Source organism: Oncorhynchus mykiss, chromosome 4 (assembly GCF_057628025.1).
Source record: "Oncorhynchus mykiss isolate SJ-2025 chromosome 4, ASM5762802v1, whole genome shotgun sequence".
Lineage (NCBI taxonomy): Eukaryota > Metazoa > Chordata > Actinopteri > Salmoniformes > Salmonidae > Oncorhynchus > Oncorhynchus mykiss.
This window is the reverse complement of record NC_143025.1, coordinates 82215161-82240507: the sequence shown is the minus strand read 5'-3', so window position 1 is coordinate 82240507 and position 25347 is coordinate 82215161. Positions and strand designations below refer to the sequence as shown.

Below are 25347 nucleotides of genomic sequence, written 5' to 3'. Positions count from 1 at the left end.
GAAAGTAACGCAGAAAGTTACAATTGGTGGAATCATGCAATTTTCAGACGAGGTAATGTTAAACATGAATGGAGTGTTGGAATGTGGAGAAATGAAGTGGGGTATCAGTCTACGTGTTGACACCCAGAGAACACAACTGTGAAGTGTTTAGCAAATATTAGCTCTTATTGCGGGACTTTGACTGTGGGAAATCACCTCCCCAGTCAGTCTATTGTGTGCATTGACATTCATATTGCATTGTGCAGCTTTACCTAATGATTGGGGATCAATGAAATGCACATAGTAGGTTGACTGGTACAATAAATGTGGCTCAATTCACAGTGGTTTCAGAGTCCTGCAATAAGAGCTACGGCTAATGTTCTCTGGGGGTCACGAAGTCAGTAGACTGATACCACATGTCTTTGATCCACAATCCATAGATGATGCTGTACAGTGAAATAAGTATGCCCCTAATGCTATTCTAAAGTCTAATACATCCAATGTGGTTTCAACAGATTTTTAACTGATTGTCTTTTGTTGAATTTATATAAGAACATTCCAACCTAGTTTAGCATCATCTATTCGATTATGGCATGATTCCACAATATATATTATTTGCTTGACTTTCATTGAGAAAGTTTATTTTAAAGGCAAACCGTAAATTCCACTATTGTGGCTAATCCTTTTTGTGGCTAGCTTCACATAACTTGCAGCTGCTCTGATCAAGTCAGGTAAGTGACTCTGCACCAATGCTCTCTGACGAGGCTATTTCTCTTCTCATACTCTTCTTCAACAATGTTTGAGGCAATCATTTTCGGAAACAGTACAAGTTAGTGTTGCAACACACGTTTTATTCAGAGTAAGAGATGTTAACACCAGCATGATAAAAATCGTACAAACGTCACAATTTCAAATGAAATATCATAGCAACTTGTGATTTTAAACATATACAACAAAAATGATAGATCAACAAAAATCATGCCATGTGGTACCAAAATTAAGTTGGAAAGTTTGCAAGAGGGGGCAGGGGAAAGGAGAGAAGGAAATACATTTAGTATAAAATCATTTTCATCAAAGCATTACTCAAAATAAATTATAATTGTAGCAGTTTAATAAATTCATGAATTCCCAAATATTAATACGAAAATTATTCTGCATTCTAGCATGTGACATGTTAGTGTTCTGTATGTAAATAATTACAGATAAACTTTAACATTTGATATTACAATATGAACTGACTGTTGGTGAGCAGCAGATTTGTGCTTAAAATTCCCATTTCCTTTGTATCAGTAAGAATAATTGACTAAAGAAAAATAGTAGAAGCTGTCGATCTGTCTAAAGCTTTGCTATATTGGCAATAAGCTGCTGACACAAAGCTTTAGACACGGACATGAGGAGTCAAATGGAATGTGGACCTCTAGTCTAGTAGAAGTCCACATTCCACCTGTGAGATCAGGTCAATGACTATAGCACCCTCAGGTTGACTATCAAAAAGGGTTGTCTGAAGTGAACTTGACTCACGGAGCTCTGTCTCGTTGACTCCACACACAAACTTACTTCCACATATGTCTTACGTGAATCATTCTCTCTATTTACCCATATTCATACTCGCATGAAGTGCATGCACGATAAACTGTATTAAGAACACATTTATAATCCATTAGTAGAGTCATCTTCAGCAAGTGCAAGTCGCATGGTTATGCCAATTTGTATAGGAAATTTAATTAGTAATAAGTACTTACTATGTAAGGGTAGATTACTGCAGTTGGCTGATGTTTAAAAGATAACGGCATTATAGGGGGCTGACATTGACACTTACATTGCATTATAATGGTGTTTTTAAAGGTCCAGTTCAGCTGTTTTTATCTCAATATCAAATCCTTTCTGGGAAACAAGTAGGTTACTGTGATTGTTTTCAATTAAAATGGTCAAAAATAAACAAAAATAGCTTCTCAGCAAAAAGCAATTTCTCAAGCAATACTTTTTCTTGGACTGTCTGGGAGTGGTCTGAGTGGGGAAGGGAAAACTGAAAACTAGCTGTTATTGGCAGAGATTTGGAACTCGCTTTCTTATTAGTCTTTTAACTAATTTACAGCCAAAACTCCATCCCACCAAAACAGGCAGAAATTTCAGGCAGTCTTTTAAAACAGCTCTTACACGAAAAGCGCATTAACATAATTTTCACAATTTCACAGTATTATTCCAAACTCAATGTGCGGAAATATAAATGAAACACAGAAAAATCATGTTTTTGACTGCATTGGGCCTTTAAGTACTATGAATACATTTATTAAGGGTGTCTCCTAGAAAGTGATTGCAATTTACTCATGAAATTGTCATCAATCATAGAAACAATCATAGACCACTATTACCAATGTCACTGTTGTTGGTTAGCATTCTTTGCTGTTATAATGCATATCAATAACATGTTTTTTTTTACCAATATATCCACTTTTAGGACTGAATCAAAGAGCAGTCTTTATCTCATGTAATGTGTTGTGGCTCAGACACATAGATGCATGATCGCAAAGACATTTCAACTGAACAAGTGCAATAATATACTATGATTAATGAAGGACGTTGACCCTGTAAGTCGAGCGCATCAATCAGCCATTGTAAAGATAACTTTTCTACAAAACCTCTGACCATCAATTTGAGCTTTCAAGTACCTCTTTAAGTTTCAATCAAAACATCAAAACATGGAAACAAAGGTGTCCCTGTGCAAAATGTAACATGAAAAGAACGAAACTCATTAACTCATCCATCGTTCATTTTGGAACTGATCTCCCCACGTTGAATTTCTAAAACATGATTGTATTAAAAGATTTATACAAAACTTAATACATTTACATTGTTAGTAAAAAGAGTTTTATCAGCTATAATTTCATTTATAAGAAATTGCATATACCCAAACTTTTTCTATATCGATTGCATCCCATATCTAAACAAGTGATGTAATCATTGTTATACCAATATTGCTGATAAGTGGTCCTACTAAGTATTCAATAGAATTCAAATAAATTAGTAATGCTAGATTGTCTCCTTTATATTTTCCATAGCCATTGTTCGTTGGACATCTCGCTCTGTGTTTTTAACAACACAGATTACTAAGACTTTTTATTTCTAAGTAAATGGAAGTATAGTCGTTTTAGGTTATGGGAGTTGGACATCTCGCTGTGTGTTTTTAACAACACAGATTACTAAGACGTTTTATTTCCAACTAAATGAAGTATAGTCATTCTAGGTTATGGGAGTTGGACATCTAACTGTGTGTTTTTAACAACACAGATTACTAAGACGTTTTATTTCTAAGTAAATGAAGTGTCATTCTAGGTTATGGGAGTTGGACCAGTTAGCAGTTTCCGTGTCATGATGTTTAAAATGTGTCATATTTATACATGGTTTCTTCTTAAACTTGATTTAAACACAGACATTATTATTAGTGTTCACACAGACCACTGAAGACAAAGAGTTTTTCAAACATTGTTACAAAAATCAATACATTTACATCCATTAAACAATCTTCACACCAAAGGTCATTTTTGTTTTCTATGACATACTTAGAGAAAAGCTTATCTAAAAATGATTGGTCCTCACATTGTCCTCATCTGGCTCCCCACCCGTGGCACTCAGTTCTGATTGGTCCTCACATTGCCCTCATCTGGCTCCTCACCCGTGGCACTCAGTTCTGATTGGTCCTCACATTGCCCTCATCTGGCTCCCCACCCGTGGCACTCAGTTCTGATTGGTCTTCACATTGCCCTCATCTGGCACCCTACCCGTGGCACTCAGTTTTGTCCTTTTTATCAATATCGTTAAAATAATGAATGATACAAGCTTACAATTAATAAATACATATACACTAAAATGTGCATACATTAGCAGCTATAAACAGTACATCACATTATATTAGGTCATATGAAAATGTACAAAACGTGAATGTTCTTTGAAACTTTTGCCATTGGGAACTATTTTTAAAGCAAGGCAGAAAACCCATTACAATGGAGCTCAGAGCATTACAGCATAATGAATAAAATAAATACTACGGTAAATTACAGCAGCAACAATCATAATCCATTCTCTTTTGACCTTTATTTGTTGCTTTAACATCATTTGATTTGGCCTCAGACTGGGCCTTTTGGCCAGAAGATAGGCTACTACACTTGGATGCCTTGCACCGCTTGTTTGATGTTCTCCAATAGTTCCTTGTTCTCTGGACTCTGGTATTGGTCCTGATGGGTGTACATGTCTGTCAAAGTACTCACATAAGTGTCAAAGTTTTGTTCATTCATTGGCTCCTGTGAGGGGAAAAAAAGAACCAATAAGGACAATGGTACATAGTGTACGTTCAGCAGTCAGATTCAGTATGGTATCATTGTGATGATCAATTCATTTTGTTTTCATAGAGAATGGAGAGGAGGAAAATGAAAATTGGTCAGGGAAGGACATTGACAGCTGCAAACATTGTCAGGACAGTATAGTGAGGTTGTACTAACACAGTATAGTAAGGTTGTACTAACACAGTATAGTGGAGTTATACTAACAGTATAGTGGGGTTATACTAACACAGTATAGTGGGGTTGTACTAACACAGTATAGTGGGATTGTACTAACACAGTATTGTGGGGTTGTACTAACACAGTATAGTGGGGTTGTACTAACACAGTATAGTGGGATTGTACTAACACAGTATTGTGGGGTTGTACTAACACAGTATAGTGGGGTTGTATAGTGGGGTTATACTAACACAGTATAGTGGGATTGTACTAACACAGTATTGTGGGGTTGTACTAACACAGTGTAGTGGGTTTGTATAGGGGGTTTTTACTAACACAGTATAGTGGGATTGTACTAACACAGTATTGTGGGGTTGTACTAACACAGTATAGTGGGGTTGTATAGTGGGGTTATACTAACACAGTATAGTGGGGTTGTACTAACACAGTATAGTGGGGTTGTATAGTGTGGTTGTACTAACACAGTATAGTAGGGTTGTACTAACACAGTATCGTGGGGTTGTACTAACACAGTATAGTGGGGTTGTATAGTGGGGTTGTATAGTGGGGTTGTACTAACACAGTATAGTGGGGTTGTATTTTGGGGTTGTACTAACACAGTATAGTGGGGTTGTATAGTGGGGTTGTACTAACACAGTATAGTGGGGTTATACTAACACAGTATAGTGGGGTTGTATAGTGGGGTTATACTAACACAGTATAGTGGGGTTGTACTAACACAGTATTGTGGGGTTGTACTAACACAGTATAGTGGGGTTGTATAGTGGGGTTATACTAACACAGTATAGTGGGGTTATACTAACACAGTATAGTGGGGTTGTACTAACACAGTATAGTGGGGTTGTATAGTGGGGTTATACAAACACAGTATAGTGGGGTTGTACTAACACAGTATAGTGGGGCTGTATAGTGAGGTTGTACTAACACAGTATAGTGGGGTTATACTAACACAGTATAGTGGGGTTGTACTAACACAGTATAGTGGGGTTGTACTAAAAAAGTGTAGTGGGGTTGTACTAACAGAGTATAGTGGGGTTATACTAACACAGTATTGTGGGGTTATACTAACACAGAATAGTGGGGTTATATGGTGGGGTTGTACTAACACAGTATAGTGGGGTTGTACTAACACAGTATAGTGGGGTTGTACTAACACAGTGTAGTGGGTTTGTATAGGGGTGTTTTTTACTAACACAGTATATTGGGGTTATACTAACATAGTATAGTGGGGTTGTACTAACATAGTATGGTGGGGTTGTATAGTGGGGTTGTACTAACACAGTATAGTGGGGTTGTACTAACACAGTATAGTGAGGTTGTACTAACACAGTATAGTGAGGTTGTACTAACACAGTATAGTGGGGTTATACTAACACAGTATAGTGGGGTTGTATAGTTGGGTTGTACTAACACAGTATAGTGGGGTTGTACTAACACAGTATAGTGGGGTTGTATTAACACAGTATAGTGGGGTTGTACTAACACAGTATAGTGGGGTTGTATAGTGGGTTTGTACTAACACAGTATAGTGGGGTTGTACTAACACAGTATAGTGGGGTTGTACTAACACAGTATAGTGAGGTTGTACTAACACAGTATAGTGAGGTTGTACTCACACAGTATAGTGGGGTTATACTAACACAGTATAGTGGGGTTGTACTAACACAGTATAGTGGGATTGTACTAACACAGTATTGTGGGGTTGTACTAACACAGTATAGTGGGGTTGTACTAACACAGTATAGTGGGATTGTACTAACACAGTATTGTGGGGTTGTACTAACACAGTATAATGGGGTTGTATAGTGGGGTTATACTAACACAGTATAGTGGGATTGTACTAACACAGTATTGTGGGGTTGTACTAACACAGTGTAGTGGGTTTGTATAGGGGTTTTTTACTAACACAGTATATTGGGGTTATACTAACATAGTATAGTGGGATTGTACTAACACAGTATGTTGGGGTTGTACTAACACAGTATAGTGGGGTTGTATAGTGGGGTTATACTAACACAGTATAGTGGGGTTATACTAACACAGTATAGTGGGGTTGTACTAACACAGTATAGTGGGGTTGTATAGTGGGGTTGTACTAACACAGTATAGTTTTGTTGTATAGTGTGGTTGTACTAACACAGTATAGTGGGGTTGTACTAACACAGTATCGTGGGGTTGTACTAACACAGTATAGTGGGGTTGTATAGTGGGGTTGTACTAACACAGTATAGTGGGGTTGTATTTTGGGGTTGTACTAACACAGTATAGTGGGGTTATATAGTGGGGTTGTACTAACACAGTATAGTGGGGTTGTACTAACACAGTATAGTGAGGTTGTACTAACACAGTATAGTGAGGTTGTACTAACACAGTATAGTGAGGTTGTACTCACACAGTATAGTGGGGTTGTATAGTGTGGTTATACTAACACAGTATAGTGGGGTTGTACTAACACAGTATAGTGGGATTGTACTAACACAGTATTGTGGGGTTGTACTAACACAGTATTGTGGGGTTATACTAACACAGTATAGTGGGATTGTACTAACACAGTATTGTGGGGTTGTACTAACACAGTGTAGTGGGTTTGTATAGGGGGTTTTTACTAACACAGTATATTGGGGTTATACTAACATAGTATAGTGGGGTTGTACTAACATAGTATAGTGGGGTTGTATAGTGGGGTTATACTAACACAGTATAGTGGGATTGTACTAACACAGTATTGTGGGGTTGTACTAACACAGTATAGTGGGGTTGTATAGTGGGGTTATACTAACACAGTATAGTGGGGTTATACTAACACAGTATAGTGGGGTTGTACTAACACAGTATAGTGGGGTTGTATAGTGGGGTTGTACTAACACAGTATAGTGGGGTTGTATAGTGTGGTTGTACTAACACAGTATAGTGGGGTTGTACTAACACAGTATCGTGGGGTTGTACTAACACAGTATAGTGGGGTTGTATAGTGGGGTTGTATAGTGGGGTTGTACTAACACAGTATAGTGGGGTTGTATTTTGGGGTTGTACTAACACAGTATAGTGGGGTTGTATAGTGGGGTTGTACTAACACAGTATAGTCGGGTTATACTAACACAGTATAGTGGGGTTCTATAGTGGGGTTATACTAACACAGTATAGTGGGGTTGTATAGTGGGGTTATACTAACACAGTATAGTGGGGTTGTACTAACACAGTATTGTGGGGTTTTACTAACACAGTATAGTGGGGTTGTATAGTGGGGTTATACTAAAACAGTATAGTGGGGTTATACTAACACAGTATAGTGGGGTTGTACTAACACAGTATAGTGGGGTTGTATAGTGGGGTTATACTAACACAGTATAGTGGGGTTGTACTAAGACAGTATAGTGGGGCTGTATAGTGGGGTTGTACTAACACAGTATAGTGAGGTTGTACTAACACAGTATAGTGGGGTTATACTAACACAGTATAGTGGGGTTGTACTAACACAGTATAGTGGGGTTGTACTAAAACAGTGTAGTGGGGTTGTACTAACAGAGTATAGTGGGGTTATACTAACACAGTATTGTGGGGTTATACTAACACAGAATAGTGGGGTTATATGGTAGGGTTGTACTAACACAGTATAGTGGGGTTGTACTAACACAGTATAGTGGGGTTGTACTAACACAATGTAGTGGGTTTGTATAGGGTTGTTTTTTACTAACACAGTATATTGGGGTTATACTAACATAGTATAGTGGGGTTGTACTAACATAGTATGGTGGGGTTGTATAGTGGGGTTGTACTAACACAGTATAGTGGGGTTGTACTAACACAGTATAGTGAGGTTGTACTAACACAGTATAGTGGGGTTGTACTAACACAGTATAGTGGGGTTGTACTAACACAGTATAGTGGGGTTGTACTAACACAGTATAGTGGGGTTGTATAGTGGGTTTGTACTAACACAGTATATTGGGGTTGTACTAACACAGTATAGTGGGGTTGTACTAACACAGTATAGTGAGGTTGTACTAACACAGTATAGTGAGGTTGTACTCACACAGTATAGTGGGGTTGTATAGTGCGGTTGTACTAACACAATATAGTGGGGTTATATATTTGGGTTGTAATAACACAGTTTGGTGGGGTTGTACTAACACAGTATAGTGGGGTTGTATAGTGGGGTTGTACTAACACAGTATAGAGGGGTTGTACTAACACAGTATAGTGGGGTTGTACTAACACAGTATAGTGAGGTTGTACTAACACAGTATAGTGAGGTTGTACTAACACAGTATAGTGGGGTTATACTAACACAGTATAGTGGGGTTGTATAGTTGGGTTGTACTAACACAGTATAGTGGGGTTGTACTAACACAGTATAGTGGGGTTGTATAGTGGGTTTGTACTAACACAGTATAGTGGGGTTGTACTAACACAGTATAGTGGGGTTGTATAGTGCGGTTGTACTAACACAATATAGTGGGGTTGAATGGTGGGGTTGTACTAACACAGTATGGTGGGGTTGTACTAACACAGTATAGTGAGGTTTTACTAACACAGTATAGTGGGGTTGTATAGTGCGGTTGTACTAACACAATATAGTGGGGTTGAATGGTGGGGTTGTACTAACACAGTATGGTGGGGTTGTACTAACACAGTATAGTGGGGTTGTATAGTGGGGTTGTACTAACACAGTATAGTGGGGTTATATATTTGGGTTGTAATAACACAGTTTGGTGGGGTTGTATAGTGGGGTTGTACTAACACAGTATAGAGGGGTTGTACTAACACAGTATAGTGGGGTTGTACTAACACAGTATAGTGAGGTTGTACTAACACAGTATAGTGGGGTTATACTAACACAGTATAGTGGGGTTGTATAGTTGGGTTGTACTAACACAGTATAGTGGGGTTGTACTAACACAGTATAGTGGGGTTGTACTAACACAGTATAGTGGGGTTGTACTAACACAGTATAGTGGGGTTGTATAGTGGGTTTGTACTAACACAGTATAGTGGGGTTGTACTAACAGAGTATAGTGGGGTTGTACTAACACAGTATAGTGAGGTTGTACTAACACAGTATAGTGAGGTTGTACTAACACAGTGTAGTGGGGTTGTATAGTGCGGTTGTACTAACACAATATAGTGGGGTTGAATGGTGGGGTTGTACTAACACAGTATGGTGGGGTTGTACTAACACAGTATAGTGGGGTTGCATAGTGGGGTTGTACTAACACAGTATAGTGGGGTTGTACTAACACAGTATAGTGAGGTTGTACTAACATAGTATAGTGGGGTTGTACTAACACAGTATAGTGGGGTTGTATAGTGGGGTTGTACTAACACAGTATAGTGGGGTTGTAATAACACAGTTTGGTGGGGTTGTATAGTGGGGTTGTACTAACACAGTATATTGGGGTTGTACTAACACAGTATAGTGAGGTTGTACTAACATAGTATAGTGGGGTTGTACTAACACAGTATAGTGGGGTTGTATAGTGGGGTTGTACTAACTCAGTATAGTGGGGTTGTACTAACACAGTATAGTGGGGTTGTACTAACACAGTATAGTGAGGTTGTACTAACACAGTATAGTGAGGTTGGACTAACACAGTATAGTGGGGTTGTACTAACACAGTATAGTGGGGTTGTATAGTGGGTTTGTACTAACACAGTATAGTGGGGTTGTACTAACACAGTATAGTGGGGTTGTACTAACACAGTATAGTGAGGTTGTACTAACACAGTATAGTGAGGTTGTACTAACACAGTATATTGGGGTTGTACTAACACAGTATAGTGGGGTTGTATGGTGGGGTTGTACTAACACAGTATGGTGGGGTTGTACTAACACAGTATAGTGGGGTTGTATAGTGGGGTTGTACTAACACAGTATAGTGGGGTTGTATGGTGGGGTTGTACTAACACAGTATGTCGGGGTTGTACTAACACAGTATAGTGGGGTTGTATAGTGGGGTTGTACTAACACAGTATGGTGGGGTTGTACTTACACAGTATAGTGAGGTTGTACTAACATAGTATAGTGGGGTTGTATAGTTGGGTTGTACTAACACAGTATAGTGGGGTTGTACTAACACAGTATAGTGGGGTTGTACTAACACAGTATAGTGGGGTTGTACTAACACAGTATGTCGGGGTTGTACTAACACAGTATAGTGGGGTTGTATAGTGGGGTTGTACTAACACAGTATGGTGGGGTTGTACTTACACAGTATAGTGAGGTTGTACTAACATAGTATAGTGGGGTTGTATAGTTGGGTTGTACTAACACAGTATAGTGGGGTTGTACTAACACAGTATAGTGGGGTTCTATATTTGGGTTGTAATAACACAGTTTGGTGGGGTTGTATAGTGGGGTTGTACTAACACAGTATATTGGGGTTGTACTAACACAGTATAGTGAGGTTGTACTAACATAGTATAGTGGGGTTGTACTAACACAGTATAGTGGGGTTGTATAGTGGGGTTGTACTAACACAGTATAGTGGGGTTGTACTAACACAGTATAGTGGGGTTGTACTAACACAGTATAGTGAGGTTGTATAGTGCGGTTGTACTAACACAATATAGTGGGGTTGAATGGTGGGGTTGTACTAACACAGTATGGTGGGGTTGTACTAACACAGTATAGTGGGGTTGTATAGTGGGGTTGTACTAACACAGTATAGTGGGGTTATATATTTGGGTTGTAATAACACAGTTTGGTGGGGTTGTATAGTGGGGTTGTACTAACACAGTATAGTGGGGTTGTACTAACACAGTATAGTGGGGTTGTACTAACACAGTATAGTGAGGTTGTACTAACACAGTATAGTGAGGTTGTACTAACACAGTATAGTGAGGTTGGACTAACACAGTATTGTGGGGTTATACTAACACAGTATAGTGGGGTTGTACTAATACAGTATAGTGGGGTTGTACTAACACAGTATAGTGAGGTTGTACTAACATAGTATAGTGGGGTTGTACTAACACAGTATAGTGGGGTTGTATAGTGGGGTTGTACTAACACAGTATAGTGGGGTTGTACTAACACAGTATAGTGGGGTTGTACTAACACAGTATAGTGAGGTTGTACTAACACAGTATAGTGAGGTTGGACTAACACAGTATAGTGGGGTTATACTAACACAGTATAGTGGGGTTGTATAGTTGGGTTGTACTAACACAGTATAGTGGGGTTGTACTAACACAGTATAGTGGGGTTGTATAGTGGGTTTGTACTAACACAGTATAGTGGGGTTGTACTAACACAGTATAGTGGGGTTGTACTAACACAGTATAGTGAGGTTGTACTAACACAGTATAGTGAGGTTGTATGGTGGGGTTGTACTAACACAGTATGGTGGGGTTGTACTAACACAGTATAGTGGGGTTGTATGGTGGGGTTGTACTAACACAGTATGTCGGGGTTGTACTAACACAGTATAGTGGGGTTGTATAGTGGGGTTGTACTAACACAGTATGGTGGGGTTGTACTAACACAGTATAGTGAGGTTGTACTAACATAGTATAGTGGGGTTGTATAGTTGGGTTGTACTAACACAGTATAGTGGGGTTGTACTAACACAGTATAGTGGGGTTGTACTAACACAGTATAGTGGGGTTGTACTAACACAGTATAGTGGGGTTGTACTAACACAGTATAGTGGGGTTGTATAGTGGGTTTGTACTAACACAGCATATTGGGGTTGTACTAACACAGTATAGTGGAGTTGTACTAACACAGTATAGTGAGGTTGTACTAACACAGTATAGTGGGGTTGTATAGTTGGGTTGTACTAACACAGTATAGTGGGGTTGTATAGTGGGGTTGTACTAACACAGTATAGTGGGGTTGAATGGTGGGGTTGTACTAACACAGTATGGTGGGGTTGTACTAACACAGTATAGTGGGGTTATATATTTGGGTTGTAATAACACAGTTTGGTGGGGTTGTATAGTGGGGTTGTACTAACACAGTATGAGGGGTTGTACTAACACATTATAGTGGGGTTGTACTAACACAGTATAGTGAGGTTGTACTAACACAGTATAGTGAGGTTGTACTAACACAGTATAGTGGGGTTATACTAACACAGTATAGTGGGGTTGTATAGTTGGGTTGTACTCACACAGTATAGTGAGGTTGTACTAACACAGTATAGTGAGGTTGTACTAACACAGTATAGTGGGGTTATACTAACACAGTATAGTGGGGTTGTATAGTTGGGTTGTACTAACACAGTATAGTGGGGTTGTACTAACACAGTATAGTGAGGTTGTACTAACACAGTATAGTGGGGTTGTATAGTTGGGTTGTACTCACACAGTATAGTGGGGTTGTATAGTGGGGTTGTACTAACACAGTATAGTGGGGTTGAATGGTGGGGTTGTACTAACACAGTATGGTGGGGTTGTACTAACACAGTATAGTGGGGTTGTATAGTGGGGTTGTACTAACACAGTATGAGGGGTTGTACTAACACATTATAGTGGGGTTGTACTAACACAGTATAGTGAGGTTGTACTAACACAGTATAGTGAGGTTGTACTAACACAGTATAGTGGGGTTATACTAACACAGTATAGTGGGGTTCTACTAACACAGTATAGTGGGGTTGTACTAACACAGTATAGTGGGGTTGTATAGTGGGTTTGTACTAACACAGTATAGTGGGGTTGTACTAACACAGTATAGTGGGGTTGTACTATCACAGTATAGTGAGGTTGTACTAACACAGTATAGTGAGGTTGTACTAACACAGTATAGTGGGGTTGTATAGTGCGGTTGTACTAACACAATATAGTGGGGTTGAATGGTGGGGTTGTACTAACACAGTATGGTGGGGTTGTACTAACACAGTATAGTGGGGTTGTATAGTGGGGTTGTACTAACACAGTATAGTGGGGTTATATATTTGGGTTGTAATAACACAGTTTGGTGGGGTTGTACTAACAGTATAGTGGGGTTGTATGGTGGGGTTGTACTAACACAGTATGTCGGGGTTGTACTAACACAGTATAGTGGGGTTGTATAGTGGGGTTGTACTAACACAGTATGGTGGGGTTGTACTAACACAGTATAGTGAGGTTGTACTAACATAGTATAGTGGGGTTGTATAGTTGGGTTGTACTAACACAGTATAGTGGGGTTGTACTAACACAGTATAGTGGGGTTGTACTAACACAGTATAGTGGGGTTGTACTAACACAGTATAGTGGGGTTGTATAGTGGGTTTGTACTAACACAGTATATTGGGGTTGTACTAACACAGTATAGTGGGGTTGTACTAACACAGTATAGTGAGGTTGTACTAACACAGTATAGTGAGGTTGTACTCACACAGTATAGTGGGGTTGTATAGTGGGGTTGTACTAACACAGTATAGTGGGGTTGAATGGTGGGGTTGTACTAACACAGTATGGTGGGGTTGTACTAACACAGTATAGTGGGGTTGTATAGTGGGGTTGTACTAACACAGTATAGTGGGGTTATATATTTGGGTTGTAATAACACAGTTTGGTGGGGTTGTATAGTGGGGTTGTACTAACACAGTATGGTGAGGTTGTACTAACATAGTATAGTGGGGTTGTACTAACACAGTATAGTGGGGTTGTATAGTGGGGTTGTACTAACACAGTATAGTGGGGTTGTACTAACACAGTATAGTGGGGTTGTACTAACACAGTATAGTGAGGTTGTACTAACACAGTATAGTGAGGTTGGACTAACACAGTATAGTGGGGTTATACTAACACAGTATAGTGGGGTTGTATAGTTGGGTTGTACTAACACAGTATAGTGGGGTTGTACTAACACAGTATAGTGGGGTTGTATAGTGGGTTTGTACTAACACAGTATAGTGGGGTTGTACTAACACAGTATAGTGGGGTTGTACTAACACAGTATAGTGAGGTTGTACTAACACAGTATAGTGAGGTTGTATGGTGGGGTTGTACTAACACAGTATGGTGGGGTTGTACTAACACAGTATAGTGGGGTTGTATGGTGGGGTTGTACTAACACAGTATGTCGGGGTTGTACTAACACAGTATAGTGGGGTTGTATAGTGGGGTTGTACTAACACAGTATGGTGGGGTTGTACTAACACAGTATAGTGAGGTTGTACTAACATAGTATAGTGGGGTTGTATAGTTGGGTTGTACTAACACAGTATAGTGGGGTTGTACTAACACAGTATAGTGGGGTTGTACTAACACAGTATAGTGGGGTTGTACTAACACAGTATAGTGGGGTTGTACTAACACAGTATAGTGGGGTTGTATAGTGGGTTTGTACTAACACAGCATATTGGGGTTGTACTAACACAGTATAGTGGAGTTGTACTAACACAGTATAGTGAGGTTGTACTAACACAGTATAGTGGGGTTGTATAGTTGGGTTGTACTAACACAGTATAGTGGGGTTGTATAGTGGGGTTGTACTAACACAGTATAGTGGGGTTGAATGGTGGGGTTGTACTAACACAGTATGGTGGGGTTGTACTAACACAGTATAGTGGGGTTATATATTTGGGTTGTAATAACACAGTTTGGTGGGGTTGTATAGTGGGGTTGTACTAACACAGTATGAGGGGTTGTACTAACACATTATAGTGGGGTTGTACTAACACAGTATAGTGAGGTTGTACTAACACAGTATAGTGAGGTTGTACTAACACAGTATAGTGGGGTTATACTAACACAGTATAGTGGGGTTGTATAGTTGGGTTGTACTCACACAGTATAGTGAGGTTGTACTAACACAGTATAGTGAGGTTGTACTAACACAGTATAGTGGGGTTATACTAACACAGTATAGTGGGGTTGTATAGTTGGGTTGTACTAACACAGTATAGTGGGGTTGTACTAACACAGTATAGTGAGGTTGTACTAACACAGTATAGTGGGGTTGTATAGTTGGGTTGTACTCACACAGTATAGTGGGGTTGTATAGTGGGGTTGTACTAACACAGTATAGTGGGGTTGAATGGTGGGGTTGTACTAACACAGTATGGTGGGGTTGTACTAACACAGTATAGTGGGGTTGTATAGTGGGGTTGTACTAACACAGTATGAGGGGTTGTACTAACACATTATAGTGGGGTTGTACTAACACAGTATAGTGAGGTTGTACTAACACAGTATAGTGAGGTTGTACTAACACAGTATAGTGGGGTTATACTAACACAGTATAGTGGGGTTCTACTAACACAGTATAGTGGGGTTGTACTAACACAGTATAGTGGGGTTGTATAGTGGGTTTGTACTAACACAGTATAGTGGGGTTGTACTAACACAGTATAGTGGGGTTGTACTATCACAGTATAGTGAGGTTGTACTAACACAGTATAGTGAGGTTGTACTAACACAGTATAGTGGGGTTGTATAGTGCGGTTGTACTAACACAATATAGTGGGGTTGAATGGTGGGGTTGTACTAACACAGTATGGTGGGGTTGTACTAACACAGTATAGTGGGGTTGTATAGTGGGGTTGTACTAACACAGTATAGTGGGGTTATATATTTGGGTTGTAATAACACAGTTTGGTGGGGTTGTACTAACAGTATAGTGGGGTTGTATGGTGGGGTTGTACTAACACAGTATGTCGGGGTTGTACTAACACAGTATAGTGGGGTTGTATAGTGGGGTTGTACTAACACAGTATGGTGGGGTTGTACTAACACAGTATAGTGAGGTTGTACTAACATAGTATAGTGGGGTTGTATAGTTGGGTTGTACTAACACAGTATAGTGGGGTTGTACTAACACAGTATAGTGGGGTTGTACTAACACAGTATAGTGGGGTTGTACTAACACAGTATAGTGGGGTTGTATAGTGGGTTTGTACTAACACAGTATATTGGGGTTGTACTAACACAGTATAGTGGGGTTGTACTAACACAGTATAGTGAGGTTGTACTAACACAGTATAGTGAGGTTGTACTCACACAGTATAGTGGGGTTGTATAGTGGGGTTGTACTAACACAGTATAGTGGGGTTGAATGGTGGGGTTGTACTAACACAGTATGGTGGGGTTGTACTAACACAGTATAGTGGGGTTGTATAGTGGGGTTGTACTAACACAGTATAGTGGGGTTATATATTTGGGTTGTAATAACACAGTTTGGTGGGGTTGTATAGTGGGGTTGTACTAACACAGTATGAGGGGTTGTACTAACACATTATAGTGGGGTTGTACTAACACAGTATAGTGAGGTTGTACTAACACAGTATAGTGAGGTTGTACTAACACAGTATAGTGGGGTTATACTAACACAGTATAGTGGGGTTGTATAGTTGGGTTGTACTAACACAGTATAGTGGGGTTGTACTAACACTGTATAGTGGGGTTGTACTAACACAGTATAGTGGGGTTGTACTAACACAGTATAGTGGGGTTGTATAGTGGGTTTGTACTAACACAGTATAGTGGGGTTGTACTAACACAGTATAGTGGGGTTGTACTATCACAGTATAGTGAGGTTGTACTAACACAGTATAGTGAGGTTGTACTAACACAGTATAGTGGGGATGTATAGTGCGGTTGTACTAACACAGTATAGTGGGGTTGTACTAACACAGTATAGTGGGGTTGTACTAACACAGTATAGTGGGGTTGTACTAACACAGTATAGTGGGGTTGTACTAACACAGTATAGTGGGGTTGTATAGTGGGTTTGTACTAACACAGCATATTGGGGTTGTACTAACACAGTATAGTGGGGTTGTACTAACACAGTATAGTGAGGTTGTACTAACACAGTATAGTGGGGTTGTATAGTTGGGTTGTACTAACACAGTATAGTGGGGTTGTATAGTGGGGTTGTACTAACACAGTATAGTGGGGTTGAATGGTGGGGTTGTACTAACACAGTATGGTGGGGTTGTACTAACACAGTATAGTGGGGTTGTATAGTGGGGTTGTACTAACACAGTATAGTGAGGTTGTACTAACACAGTATAGTGAGGTTGTACTAACACAGTATAGTGGGGTTATACTAACACAGTATAGTGGGGTTGTATAGTTGGGTTGTACTAACACAGTATAGTGGGGTTGTACTAACACTGTATAGTGGGGTTGTACTAACACAGTATAGTGGGGTTGTACTAACACAGTATAGTGGGGTTGTATAGTGGGTTTGTACTAACACAGTATAGTGGGGTTGTACTAACACAGTATAGTGGGGTTGTACTATCACAGTATAGTGAGGTTGTACTAACACAGTATAGTGAGGTTGTACTAACACAGTATAGTGGGGTTGTATAGTGCGGTTGTACTAACACAATATAGTGGGGTTGAATGGTGGGGTTGTACTAACACAGTATGGTGGGGTTGTACTAACACAGTATAGTGGGGTTGTATAGTGGGGTTGTACTAACACAGTATAGTGGGGTTATATATTTGGGTTGTAATAACACAGTTTGGTGGGGTTGTACTAACAGTATAGTGGGGTTGTATGGTGGGGTTGTACTAACACAGTATGTCGGGGTTGTACTAACACAGTATAGTGGGGTTGTATAGTGGGGTTGTACTAACACAGTATGGTGGGGTTGTACTAACACAGTATAGTGAGGTTGTACTAACATAGTATAGTGGGGTTGTATAGTTGGGTTGTACTAACACAGTATAGTGGGGTTGTACTAACACAGTATAGTGGGGTTGTACTAACACAGTATAGTGGGTTTGTACTAACACAGTATAGTGGGGTTGTATAGTGGGTTTGTACTAACACAGTATATTGGGGTTGTACTAACACAGTATAGTGGGGTTGTACTAACACAGTATAGTGAGGTTGTACTAACACAGTATAGTGAGGTTGTACTCACACAGTATAGTGGGGTTGTATAGTGGGGTTGTACTAACACAGTATAGTGGGGTTGAATGGTGGGGTTGTACTAACACAGTATGGTGGGGTTGTACTAACACAGTATAGTGGGGTTGTATAGTGGGGTTGTACTAACACAGTATAGTGGGGTTATATATTTGGGTTGTAATAACACAGTTTGGTGGGGTTGTATAGTGGGGTTGTACTAACACAGTATGAGGGGTTGTACTAACACATTATAGTGGGGTTGTACTAACACAGTATAGTGAGGATGTACTAACACAGTATAGTGAGGTTGTACTAACACAGTATAGTGGGGTTATACTAACACAGTATAGTGGGGTTGTATAGTTGGGTTGTACTAACACAGTATAGTGGGGTTGTACTAACACTGTATAGTGGGGTTGTACTAACACAGTATAGTGGGGTTGTACTAACACAGTATAGTGGGGTTGTATAGTGGGTTTGTACTAACACAGTATAGTGGGGTTGTACTAACACAGTATAGTGGGGTTGTACTATCACAGTATAGTGAGGTTGTACTAACACAGTATAGTGAGGTTGTACTAACACAGTATAGTGGGGATGTATAGTGCGGTTGTACTAACACAGTATAGTGGGGTTGTACTAACACAGTATAGTGGGGTTGTACTAACACAGTATAGTGGGGTTGTACTAACACAGTATAGTGGGGTTGTACTAACACAGTATAGTGGGGTTGTATAGTGGGTTTGTACTAACACAGCATATTGGGGTTGTACTAACACAGTATAGTGGGGTTGTACTAACACAGTATAGTGAGGTTGTACTAACACAGTATAGTGGGGTTGTATAGTTGGGTTGTACTAACACAGTATAGTGGGGTTGTATAGTGGGGTTGTACTAACACAGTATAGTGGGGTTGAATGGTGGGGTTATACTAACACAGTATGGTGGGGTTGTACTAACACAGTATAGTGGGGTTGTATAGTGGGGTTGTACTAACACAGTATAGTAAGGTTGTACTAACACAGTATAGTGAGGTTGTACTAACACAGTATAGTGGGGTTATACTAACACAGTATAGTGGGGTTGTATAGTTGGGTTGTACTAACACAGTATAGTGGGGTTGTACTAACACTGTATAGTGGGGTTGTACTAACACAGTATAGTGGGGTTGTACTAACACAGTATAGTGGGGTTGTATAGTGGGTTTGTACTAACACAGTATAGTGGGGTTGTACTAACACAGTATAGTGGGGTTGTACTATCACAGTATAGTGAGGTTGTACTAACACAGTATAGTGAGGTTGTACTAACACAGTATAGTGGGGTTGTATAGTGCGGTTGTACTAACACAATATAGTGGGGTTGAATGGTGGGGTTGTACTAACACAGTATGGTGGGGTTGTACTAACACAGTATAGTGGGGTTGTATAGTGGGGTTGTACTAACACAGTATAGTGGGGTTATATATTTGGGTTGTAATAACACAGTTTGGAGGGGTTGTACTAACAGTATAGTGGGGTTGTATGGTGGGGTTGTACTAACACAGTATGTCGGGGTTGTACTAACACAGTATAGTGGGGTTGTATAGTGGGGTTGTACTAACACAGTATGGTGGGGTTGTACTAACACAGTATAGTGAGGTTGTACTAACATAGTATAGTGGGGTTGTATAGTTGGGTTGTACTAACACAGTATAGTGGGGTTGTACTAACACAGTATAGTGGGGTTGTACTAACACAGTATAGTGGGGTTGTACTAACACAGTATAGTGGGGTTGTATAGTGGGTTTGTACTAACACAGTATATTGGGGTTGTACTAACACAGTATAGTGGGGTTGTACTAACACAGTATAGTGAGGTTGTACTAACACAGTATAGTGGGGTTGAATGGTGGGGTTGTACTAACACAGTATTGTGGGGTTGTACTAACACAGTATAGTGGGGTTGTACTAACACAGTATAGTGGGGTTGTACTAACACAGTATAGTGGGGTTGTATAGTGGGTTTGTACTAACACAGCATATTGGGGTTGTACTAACACAGTATAGTGGGGTTGTACTAACACAGTATAGTGAGGTTGTAGTAACACAGTATAGTGGGGTTGTATAGTTGGGTTGTACTAACACAGTATAGTGGGGTTGTATAGTGGGGTTGTACTAACACAGTATAGTGGGGTTGAATGGTGGGGTTGTACTAACACAGTATGGTGGGGTTGTACTAACACAGTATAGTGGGGTTGTATAGTGGGGTTGTACTAACACAGTATAGTGAGGTTGTACTAACACAGTATAGTGGGGTTATACTAACACAGTATAGTGGGGTTGTATAGTTGGGTTGTACTAACACAGTATAGTGGGGTTGTACTAACACTGTATAGTGGGGTTGTACTAACACAGTATAGTGGGGTTGTACTAACACAGTATAGTGGGGTTGTATAGTGGGTTTGTACTAACACAGTATAGTGGGGTTGTACTAACACAGTATAGTGGGGTTGTACTATCACAGTATAGTGAGGTTGTACTAACACAGTATAGTGAGGTTGTACTAACACAGTATAGTGGGGTTGTATAGTGCGGTTGTACTAACACAATATAGTGGGGTTGAATGGTGGGGTTGTACTAACACAGTATGGTGGGGTTGTACTAACACAGTATAGTGGGGTTGTATAGTGGGGTTGTACTAACACAGTATAGTGGGGTTATATATTTGGGTTGTAATAACACAGTTTGGTGGGGTTGTACTAACAGTATAGTGGGGTTGTATGGTGGGGTTGTACTAACACAGTATGTCGGGGTTGTACTAACACAGTATAGTGGGGTTGTATAGTGGGGTTGTACTAACACAGTATGGTGGGGTTGTACTAACACAGTATAGTGAGGTTGTACTAACATAGTATAGTGGGGTTGTATAGTTGGGTTGTACTAACACAGTATAGTGGGGTTGTACTAACACAGTATAGTGGGGTTGTACTAACACAGTATAGTGGGGTTGTACTAACACAGTATAGTGGGGTTGTATAGTGGGTTTGTACTAACACAGTATATTGGGGTTGTACTAACACAGTATAGTGGGGTTGTACTAACACAGTATAGTGAGGTTGTACTAACACAGTATAGTGAGGTTGTACTCACACAGTATAGTGGGGTTGTATAGTGGGGTTGTACTAACACAGTATAGTGGGGTTGTATAGTGGGGTTGTACTAACACAGTATGGTGGGGTTGTACTAACACAGTATAGTGGGGTTGTATAGTGGGGTTGTACTAACACAGTATAGTGGGGTTATATATTTGGGTTGTAATAACACAGTTTGGTGGGGTTGTATAGTGGGGTTGTACTAACACAGTATGAGGGGTTGTACTAACACATTATAGTGGGGTTGTACTAACACAGTATAGTGAGGTTGTATAGTGGGTTTGTACTAACACAGTATAGTGGGGTTGTACTAACACAGTATAGTGGGGTTGTACTATCACAGTATAGTGAGGTTGTACTAACACAGTATAGTGAGGTTGTACTAACACAGTATAGTGGGGTTGTATAGTGCGGTTGTACTAACACAATATAGTGGGGTTGAATGGTGGGGTTGTACTAACACAGTATGGTGGGGTTGTACTAACACAGTATAGTGGGGTTGTATAGTGGGGTTGTACTAACACAGTATAGTGGGGTTATATATTTGGGTTGTAATAACACAGTTTGGTGGGGTTGTACTAACAGTATAGTGGGGTTGTATGGTGGGGTTGTACTAACACAGTATGTCGGGGTTGTACTAACACAGTATAGTGGGGTTGTATAGTGGGGTTGTACTAACACAGTATGGTGGGGTTGTACTAACACAGTATAGTGAGGTTGTACTAACATAGTATAGTGGGGTTGTATAGTTGGGTTGTACTAACACAGTATAGTGGGGTTGTACTAACACAGTATAGTGGGGTTGTACTAACACAGTATAGTGGGGTTGTACTAACACAGTATAGTGGGGTTGTATAGTGGGTTTGTACTAACACAGTATATTGGGGTTGTACTAACACAGTATAGTGGGGTTGTACTAACACAGTATAGTGAGGTTGTACTAACACAGTATAGTGAGGTTGTACTCACACAGTATAGTGGGGTTGTATAGTGGGGTTGTACTAACACAGTATAGTGGGGTTGAATGGTGGGGTTGTACTAACACAGTATGGTGGGGTTGTACTAACACAGTATAGTGGGGTTGTATAGTGGGGTTGTACTAACACAGTATAGTGGGGTTATATATTTGGGTTGTAATAACACAGTTTGGTGGGGTTGTATAGTGGGGTTGTACTAACACAGTATGAGGGGTTGTACTAACACATTATAGTGGGGTTGTACTAACACAGTATAGTGAGGTTGTACTAACACAGTATAGTGAGGTTGTACTAACACAGTATAGTGGGGTTATACTAACACAGTATAGTGGGGTTGTATAGTTGGGTTGTACTAACACAGTATAGTGGGGTTGTACTAACACTGTATAGTGGGGTTGTACTAACACAGTATAGTGGGGTTGTACTAACACAGTATAGTGGGGTTGTATAGTGGGTTTGTACAAACACAGTATAGTGGGGTTGTACTAACACAGTATAGTGGGGTTGTACTATCACAGTATAGTGAGGTTGTACTAACACAGTATAGTGAGGTTGTACTAACACAGTATAGTGGGGATGTATAGTGCGGTTGTACTAACACAGTATAGTGGGGTTGTACTAACACAGTATAGTGGGGTTGTACTAACACAGTATAGTGGGGTTGTACTAACACAGTATAGTGGGGTTGTACTAACACAGTATAGTGGGGTTGTATAGTGGGTTTGTACTAACACAGCATATTGGGGTTGTACTAACACAGTATAGTGGGGTTGTACTAACACAGTATAGTGGGGTTGTACTAACACAGTATAGTGGGGTTGTACTAACACAGTATAGTGGGGTTGTATAGTGGGTTTGTACTAACACAGTATATTGGGGTTGTACTAACACAGTATAGTGGGGTTGTACTAACACAGTATAGTGAGGTTGTACTAACACAGTATAGTGGGGTTGAATGGTGGGGTTGTACTAACACAGTATGGTGGGGTTGTACTAACACAGTATAGTGGGGTTGTATAGTGGGGTTGTACTAACACAGTATAGTGGGGTTATATATTTGGGTTGTAATAACACAGTTTGGTGGGGTTGTATAGTGGGGTTGTACTAACACAGTATGAGGGGTTGTACTAACACATTATAGTGGGGTTGTACTAACACAGTATAGTGAGGTTGTACTAACACAGTATAGTGAGGTTGTACTAACACAGTATAGTGGGGTTATACTAACACAGTATAGTGGGGTTGTATAGTTGGGTTGTACTAACACAGTATAGTGGGGTTGTACTAACACTGTATAGTGGGGTTGTACTAACACAGTATAGTGGGGTTGTACTAACACAGTATAGTGGGGTTGTATAGTGGGTTTGTACTAACACAGTATAGTGGGGTTGTACTAACACAGTATAGTGGGGTTGTACTATCACAGTATAGTGAGGTTGTACTAACACAGTATAGTGAGGTTGTACTAACACAGTATAGTGGGGTTGTATAGTGCGGTTGTACTAACACAATATAGTGGGGTTGAATGGTGGGGTTGTACTAACACAGTATGGTGGGGTTGTACTAACACAGTATAGTGGGGTTGTATAGTGGGGTTGTACTAACACAGTATAGTGGGGTTATATATTTGGGTTGTAATAACACAGTTTGGTGGGGTTGTACTAACAGTATAGTGGGGTTGTATGGTGGGGTTGTACTAACACAGTATGTCGGGGTTGTACTAACACAGTATAGTGGGGTTGTATAGTGGGGTTGTACTAACACAGTATGGTGGGGTTGTACTAACACAGTATAGTGAGGTTGTACTAACATAGTATAGTGGGGTTGTATAGTTGGGTTGTACTAACACAGTATAGTGGGGTTGTACTAACACAGTATAGTGGGGTTGTACTAACACAGTATAGTGGGGTTGTACTAACACAGTATAGTGGGGTTGTATAGTGGGTTTGTACTAACACAGTATATTGGGGTTGTACTAACACAGTATAGTGGGGTTGTACTAACACAGTATAGTGAGGTTGTACTAACACAGTATAGTGAGGTTGTACTCACACAGTATAGTGGGGTTGTATAGTGGGGTTGTACTAACACAGTATAGTGGGGTTGAATGGTGGGGTTGTACTAACACAGTATGGTGGGGTTGTACTAACACAGTATAGTGGGGTTGTATAGTGGTGTTGTACTAACACAGTATAGTGGGGTTATATATTTGGGTTGTAATAACACAGTTTGGTGGGGTTGTACTAACACAGTATGAGGGGTTGTACTAACACATTATAGTGGGGTTGTACTAACACAGTATAGTGAGGTTGTACTAACACAGTATAGTGAGGTTGTACTAACACAGTATAGTGGGGTTATACTAACACAGTATATTGGGGTTGTATAGTTGGGTTGTACTAACACAGTATAGTGGGGTTGTACTAACACAGTATAGTGGGGTTGTACTAACACAGTATAGTGGGGTTGTACTAACACAGTATAGTGGGGTTGTATAGTGGGTTTGTACTAACACAGTATAGTGGAGTTGTACTAACACAAGTATAGTGGGGTTGTACTAACACAGTATAGTGAGGTTGTACTAACACAGTATAGTGAGGTTGTACTAACACAGTATAGTGGGGTTGTATAGTGCGGTTGTACTAACACAATATCGTGGGGTTGAATGGTGGGGTTGTACTAACACAGTATGGTGGGGTTGTACTAACACAGTATAGTGGGGTTGTACTAACACAGTATATTGGGGTTGTACTAACACAGTATAGTGAGGTTGTATTAACATAGTATAGTGGGGTTGTACTAACACAGTATAGTGGGGTTGTACTAACACAGTATAGTGGGGTTGTACTAACACAGTATAGTGGGGTTGTACTAACACAGTATAGTGAGGTTGTACTAACACAGTATAGTGAGGTTGGACTAACACAGTATAGTGGGGTT

At 40.0% G+C, this 25347-nt stretch overlaps 1 protein-coding gene across 38 annotated transcripts in view; it reads right to left on the bottom strand.

Annotated features, from left to right (window-relative positions):
* Positions 1–809: 809 nt before the first annotated feature.
* LOC110521081 (myelin transcription factor 1-like protein) overlaps positions 810–25347 on the bottom strand; it is a 158230-nt gene continuing 133692 nt past the window's right edge. For 37 of the 38 annotated variants that reach the window (XM_090233163.1, XM_090233139.1, XM_036976123.2 and 34 more), the window contains one exon: positions 810–4277. In XM_090233163.1, the coding sequence (XP_090089289.1) occupies positions 4137–4277 (141 nt within the window). In that variant the 3' untranslated portion in view covers positions 810–4136. The remainder of the gene's footprint in view (positions 4278–25347) is intronic. The other variant, XM_036976131.2, reaches the window with a different exon arrangement.